The sequence below is a fragment of the Aplysia californica genome, unplaced genomic scaffold, assembly GCF_000002075.1.
Source record: "Aplysia californica isolate F4 #8 unplaced genomic scaffold, AplCal3.0 scaffold00366, whole genome shotgun sequence".
Lineage (NCBI taxonomy): Eukaryota > Metazoa > Mollusca > Gastropoda > Aplysiida > Aplysiidae > Aplysia > Aplysia californica.
Genome location: NW_004797636.1, coordinates 576039 through 583664, shown reverse-complemented (window position 1 = coordinate 583664; position 7626 = coordinate 576039). Strand labels below are relative to the sequence as shown.

The 7626-nt window shown below is 40.2% G+C and overlaps 1 protein-coding gene across 3 annotated transcripts in view; it reads left to right on the top strand.

Moving 5' to 3' along the window:
- LOC101852339 (CBL-interacting serine/threonine-protein kinase 24-like) overlaps nucleotides 1-5222 on the top strand; it is a 6566-nt gene extending 1344 nt beyond the window's left edge. Inside the window, exons 1-2 of one of the 3 annotated variants that reach the window (XM_013085337.2) lie at nucleotides 1672-2738; nucleotides 4602-5222. In XM_013085337.2, the coding sequence (XP_012940791.1) occupies nucleotides 2358-2738; nucleotides 4602-4991 (771 nt within the window). In that variant the 5' untranslated portion in view covers nucleotides 1672-2357 and the 3' untranslated portion in view covers nucleotides 4992-5222. Of the gene's footprint in view, nucleotides 1-1671; nucleotides 2739-4553 lie in introns of those variants that run through there. The other 2 variants (XM_005103278.3, XM_005103279.3) reach the window with 2 other exon arrangements.
- Nucleotides 5223-7626: the final 2404 nt, after the last annotated feature.

The window sequence follows — 7626 nt, the reverse complement described above, 5'->3', positions numbered from 1 at the left end:
CCATTCGTCGTTTTCCCTTACGACGGCAGAAATATAGCACTAGACAAGTCTGGTAGTTTCCAGTTTGTTTGTTTTTTGTAGGTTTTTTATTTGTATGTGTGTGTGTATGTGTGTGTGTTTGGGGGGAGGGGGTAAGTGTTTTACATTTTCAGATGGTGGGAAATCTTGAATTTTGTCCGGGTGGCAGCTGAAGCCGATTCATATCGATTTTAGAATACCAAGGGATCTTTAACATGTATAACTAGCACACGGCACTTCCGAAACTTTTCACCCTTGTCCGAGAAGGCTAGGTGTAGATCTTTCTTACTAGAAGATCAGGGGTGAGGCTGAAAGACAGTAGTGAGAATGAGCCAAGGAGCAACTGTAGAAAGGCTGCAGAAAGAGTCAGGCGCCCAGAGGAGGGGGAAAAGGAGGTGAGGGGGGGGGGGGCAGAAAGTGGGGATGAAATCAGGCGACAGAACATTGCTAGAGATCAAGAAAGGTGGTGAAAGAAGACAATTTTATAGAAGAAATGTTTCCGTTACTACCAGGATTTGAACTCGGGGCCTTTAAATGAGAGGCGAACACCCCAACTTCTAGATAGGAGTAGGCGTCGGCCGCCACCTAGGCAAAATTCAGATTTTCATACCAACTGAAATATACCGCGTGCTCATATGACTTTATGCAGTTGTAGGCGCCGTAAAACACAGGAGATTACTAGTGAGAGATATTTTATTCGTCAGCTGGCCCCTCTTCGCATCATATTATTGACGCAAGGTCGGTGACGCAGTGCCTCAAAACTATGTCACGCCATACATTTCATAGTCTGTTCCTCTTAAAGTCACTTCCCCTTGTTATTTCCTATATAGTTAATACCGGGGACAGAGGGAGGAGCGAGGCGTCATCTCAGTCAATACGTCGGAAGTAGTGGTATGTGGTGAAGTTGGTCAATAAATGTGCGCATAATTAATCAATTCATCAAATTTATGCTCCAGTGAAGGAAGAGGAAGCAGAGTTTTTTAAAGTTTAAGTAAGAGTTTTACGGCACTTGTTGCGTTGCAACAATAAGGTCATATAAGTGATGAAGAATAGATGAGTTACAAGAGAGTTACATCTATTTAAAAAGGAGGAGGAGGAATGATAGGGATCATAGGTGCTTGATAGGAAAGAAGGAGTAAATCACACCAGAGCACCCGCCAACCACACACGCGAAAAAGAAGAACAAGAACAAGAACAAGAAGAAAATGACGAAGAAAAAGTTGTAGAAGAAGAAGAATAGAAAAGATTTTCTCACATTGAACGCACTAATGCAATGAGATGCATCCAGGAATAAGAAGAGGGGACGTGACATAGACAGGCCAATAATTATACCGACCGAGAGGGAACATACAGTAAGGTATGTTTTGAATTTTTAATCCAAATATTGACTAGAATTACCAGAATGTTCTGACTCCATCTTTCATGTGTGGATGCGGGTTTGACGTGACGGTAAAGAAAGAGAAATGGTGTTTAAAACCCATTCAGACAAACCCCCTTGATTAATTTTCTACGAAAACAATACGGCGATTCCTGGGTTGTAAGGAACAGACTATTAGTTGTACAGTGTAAAACTTTCACCGGATGCCTGACCCCAATCACGCCGAAATCGAGGAGTGATGCGTCTCTACTTTTTCGTCTCCGAAAACACTAACCCAAAAAATATAAACAATTTTTTAAAATAGCCATTTCAACGCCATCACGTTGTTTTTTCGAAAAGAGATTTCGTGTCAAACTGAGTTGTATCGTTGAAATTTCCATAATTTCATTACCTTTCAACACGTGTTCAACTGTGCCCGTAATCCAACCGCGTGACTACTGTTCGGTCTTTTGTTACCAAACCAGAAACCGCCGTAGGAGCGGGGGCGGTAGGTTGACCCGTGGTCAGCGTCTATGAAGATTACGTCACCGGCGTAATGGATGACTGGACACCCAGACGCTACCCCCTTGAGGCTACCGACGATTTTATAATCTGGCCACGAGCCGTGAGAACTACTTGAATTTCTGGAAAGTTCGACGTTTCAACAAAAGAAGATTGACAGCTGAGCGTGGCTCGTTAACCAATCAGAACTTTGCGTTTAATTCCCGCCCAAAAAATGACGCTTCGTTTGTCATCATATAAAAACTCTTGCAAAACGTTTGTCTTGTACCATTTCTTTCCCCTCGTTTGTCGAGTGTAGAGTGCATTGTATTGCTGTTTTATTGAATCCACGTTGTCATCACTATATTCAGAAAGTACGACAGCTTTTACTGCGATCTTCAGAATCCCCTTCTGGTTCTGGTGATTTTTCATAGACATTCAATCAGTCTTTGGTCACATCCGAGTATTTCTTCATTTCACCATGAGTTCTGTGGAGCAGATTAGTGTCATCCAGCTGCCTAAAGAGGTAGATGTCTTCCACTACAACCGCATGCAGTACTCGTCCGTCTTGCACCAAGGACAACGTAGCAAGATTATCTTGGCGAGGAGCGAAATCATCCCTGACAAGAAATTCGCTGTCAAGCAGATGCCTCTTCTCTCTGATGAGGATAGAGATCGCTTCAGCCGTGAGATGTGGCTGATGAAACTGGCTTCTGACATACGTGGAGTTGTGACTTTGTTGCCTCGTCCCGTCTTCTGTGGTCCCAACGGCTATCTCATCATGCCGTTCTACGATAAGAGAGACCTGCTCTCGCGGACAGGGAAACTCAGCGACGACAACTGGATGAAAGTGTTTGTCAGGGTGAGTGCATTCATATTATTATTCTTACTCTTATTATGCTTCTTCTTTCCTTCTTCTTTTTTATGTTTGTTACTCTCTTGTAACACCTCTAATCATCTGGCGCTCATATGACATTATGCAGTTGCGAGCGCCGTAAAACCTCTACTGATTTTAAAAAAATATATATTTGTTACTTCAATGTATATTGTTTCTATATCGTAACTCTTTTTGATTCACTGTTACAATTAAGGCTATGGAGAAACGTGAAAGTGACATTAGTTAATAACTAATGAGTCTCAAATTCTATCAGTTTATTAATATTTCTACCTGTACACACACACACGTCTTTCATCTTAATAATGACAAACATCAGGACAGTACACACCTGTCAGACAACATGTACTGTTTTATATTTTACAAATGACATCAGTCCAAAAAAAAAAGTTTTATGACAGAGAAAAACACATTCATTAAGTGTTTTAGAAAGTTTGGATACAGTCCAAATGGGCAAGATTACTCTTCTTCCATCTCTTTCTCTCCATTTCTCTCCATTTCTCTCTCTCTCTCTCTCCCCCTCTCTTTCTCTCTCTCTCTCCCTCTCTTTCTCTCTCTCTCTCTCTTGCATATTTTCTGACAATTTGGGAGGAAGAGCTGTTTCTTTTTATGCCTCTAACATTTGGATTTCCCTCCTAAATGAAATTCATATGCCAATAGAGAGTTTTTAAAGACACATTTGTTCAGTTTTCAGTACTATCTTCTGCCTGTAAATGTTGACTACGATAAAGTTTGTGTGTGTCGGGGAGTTTTGTGTGTTTATATGCGTATGTGTGTGTTTTTTAATGGTTTCACAATGTCCATTTTCTTTCTCTTAATTTGTTAGTGAAATGATAATTCTGCATTGTACAGCGGTAATCTTGTCTTGATTAGGCGCTATATAAAAACCTTCATTATACTATTTATTACTATAAATTTCTCTCTGTCTGTCTGTCTGTCTCTGTCTCCTTCAGTCTGTCTGTCTGTCTGTCTGTCTGTCTGTCCGTCTGTCTGTCTGTCTGTCTCTCTCTCTCTCTCTCTCTCTCTCTCTCTCTCTCTCTCTCTCTCTCTCTCTTTTCTCTCCTCTTTCTCTCTTTTTCTCTCTTTTTCTCTCTCACTCGTTCTGTCACCTCTCTCTCTGTCTCTGTCTCTTTGTCTCTGTCTCTCTGTCTCCTTCTATCCTTTTCTCTATTGGTTGTTGTAGTGTGCCATTTTTAGCCCCTGCTCTTTTTTAAAGTTTTACTCCGTCAATTACCCCCCCCTCTCTAGAGACAAAAGGGTTGTCAGCAAGTACTTGTCCTTCTCATAATTCTATCTCTTGCTCTCTCTCTCTCTCTCTCTCTCTCTCTCTCTCTCTCTCTCTCTCTCTCTCTCGTTCTCTCTCTTTCTCTCTCTCTCTTCTCTCTCTCTCTCTCTCTCTCTCTCTGTGTTTCTCTCTCTCTGTTTCTCTCTCTACCTCTCTTTCTCTAGAGGTCATAATGCGTTGAAGTTTTAAGTTTTAGCAGCGAGTTCAAATCTCATCATGAATATTGTTATAATTTATTTGATTCAATTTAGAAGTTAAAAGTGTCCAATAATTTAAAAAAAAAAAGATTTTCTTCATCAAAAGGCATTTTAGCATGAGTCTTATTTGTCAAGATCTTAACGTCCCTGTCTACCTATATTTACCGGTCTATTTATTTGTATCGATCAATTGTAACTTCTCGTCTCTTACATGATTTCCCGGTGTTAGATACGGATATTACTCATTAGAAAATGAAAATGAAACACTAACAAAATCTCCCTTTCCTTTGCCTCCCCTAGGCGGCGGTGTCTCTCCGAAGCCTTCACAAGAAAAATATTTATCATCAGAACTTGAGGCCAGAGAACATCCTCCTCAGTACCCGTCACGTCGCCTTCATCTCTGACTTTGGCGCTGCGTGTCTACTCTCTGAGGGATGTGACAAGGTGGACACGTGGACAGCTGCACCTGGTTTCCGGGGACCCGAGGCGGACAAGGAGGATGGTCAGCTCTGTCCATTCCAACTGGACACCTACAGCCTGGCTGTCAGCATGTGGCAGGTACTGTCTGGTCTGTGTCCAGTCAAGAACAAGCCTTTGGATCACCTAGACAACATTCCCCCACAGTACGCTGCCTTGTTGAGGAACCTTCTTCTTCCGGACCCCGACATGAGATGGACCCTGGACAAGTTCCTCACTGAGGCCCTGGAGCTGCACCCGGACCTGTCCTGTTTTCTCTAAGACGTTTGGTTCCCGGCTGTGGCGTTCTAAAGATAGTTAGAAGGCAGTCTTAATCTTCGCACGTCTTGACTTCTCACTGTTAAGTTCTAGTTTGAAGCTTTATACAACGCCTTTGATAAACTGAAGACAATGTCGTAATACTGTTCTGAATTATAGCAGGCCCAAGAGAGAGAGAGAGAGAGAGAGAGAGAGAGAGAGAGAGAGAGAGAGAGAGAGAGAGAGAGAGAGAGAGAGAGAGAGAGAGAGAGAGAGAGAGAGTGAGAAAGGGAGAAAATGAGATATTAAGACACTGATTACAAAGTAGCTAAGAGTGAAAGTTAGTGAGAGAAAGCGTATGTGTGTGTGCGTGTGTGTGTGTTAGTGTATGTGTGTGTGTGGGTGTGTGTGTGTGTGTGTGTGTGTGTGTGTGTGTGTCTGTGTGTGTGTGAAAGAGAGATATAGATAGATAGATAGATAGATAGATAGATAGATAGAGAGAGAGAGAGAGAGAGATAGATAGAGAGAGAGAGAGAGATAGATAGATAGATAGATAGATAGATAGATAGAGAGAGAGAGAGAGAGAGAGAGAGAGAGAACACAAATATAATAGAAAGTTGTAGTTAGTTAGTCTTTGTTTATTTAGGACTGTGTTTGTGATCTTGATGTGATGTGTATGTGCCCAATAAATTTTAAAGAAACTAAAAAACTTCATTTTCAGATTGACTTAATTTTTCCCTTCCTTGTCTGAGAATAAAATTTTTCCCCTCTTTTTCAAGAATTAAATTGATTTATCTATCTTATCTATCTATCTATCTATCTTCTATCTATCTATCTATCTATCTATCTATCTATCTATCTATCTATCTATCTATCTATCTATCTATCTATCTATCTATCTATCTATCTATCTATCTATCTATCTATCTATCTATCTATCTATCTATCTATCTATCTATTTTTAGCTTTTTTTCAAGATGGCTGGTTTGTTTATCTCTCCTTTTGGTATTTTTTACAAGGACGAGCATTTCTTGTACAGAGAATGAAAGATGAAATGATTAGGTATAGCGTATTATTGTGTTATCTCATCATCTCTCTTCATCTGGAAAATAAGAATCTATCAAAAGATTTACCACTCTTTTGACACCCTTGTTGGTTGTGGTGTATGTCAAAATTTAACTTTCAACGGTACGAAAAATCTTATATAAGTTATTCCACCAACTAACTAAAGATTTCCTTGTCGAGTAAATATGAAATGGAGAGATCTAGAAACACAAAATAATCAGGTGATAATAGCATTCTTTATGGGTTAAAGGCCAAGTCATTAGAAGACAATATCATTCTTTATGGGTTAAAGGCCAAGCCATTAGGAAACAGAACAAATTTACTATACACTACAAAAACCTGAACTTTTGATACACACACACACAAACAAACACACACACACACACACACAAACACACACACACACACACACACACACACACACAAACACACACTCACACACACACACACATACACAAACACACTTACACTCTCTCTCTCTCTCCGACTCTCTCTCTCTCTCTCTCTCACACACACATACACACCTCGAATTAGCCACTCAAATATACACACCTCGAATTAGCCACTCAAATCTACCACGTATGATAAAAACAACAGCAGTAGTAACAACAACAACAACAACAACAACAACAACAACAACAACAACACCCAAAACAGCAACAGTAACAACAGCAATAATTATTGCCTTACAAAAAATATGACTGCCTCGGAAATGGACTGCACCAGTAGCTTAAGTAATTCATATATATATATATATATATATATATATATATATATATGGTTTGTGTGATAAAATTTGGTGGCCGCGGCTACGTTGGACAGGTGCCAGTTTTACACAGTTAAATTATATAGAAAAAACGCTAGGGGGGGAATGGAAAGAGGCCATTTGTACTGGTGGCCGTCTTATAGAGTTGGCCGTCAGGGCAGGTTCGACTGTACACAGACGATTGGGGACTGTCGCTGTATGTAGATTGGCCACTAAGCTGTCCAACTAAGAGCTGGCATTGTATTTATAGGCCACAGAGGGTATGGAAGTAGGAGGGGCTGACTTCTCAAGGCAGTCTATCTTGTGACCTAAAGCAAAAGCAACACCAAAACTAACAACAGTCTTCGCCGGCGACAGGAGACCAGCATGTTAGATGGACAAAACAGTGCTGTCCCGGCGGTTTTATGCAAAAATAATTCTGAAATTATACAAATTGAGCCCAAAAATGTGAAATTATGCTATTCTGTTAATTTTAACGAAAAATGATCATGGGAAAAAAATCAGAAATTATGCAAATAAAAGATCAAATTTTGCTAAATTATTCGGGGTGCTTAAAACCACGGGGACAGACAGTGTCAGAAAACCCAAGCTAACAATCTATCCTTTGAATCGTATTTATGGACGTCAAATGACATAATATGTCTGGCTTACGAGTGCTGTCTTTCCTTCCTCGTGTTTTGTTCACATCTTTATTCATTTAGAACATGTTTGTTTCTGTTCCAACTCCGTTTTACGTCTATTTATGAAACAGGTTAGGTTAGGAACTAACCTTTTTCGGTCACAACTTTTCGAAAAAAACATAATTTTTTTTCCAGTGGGCACCAAATT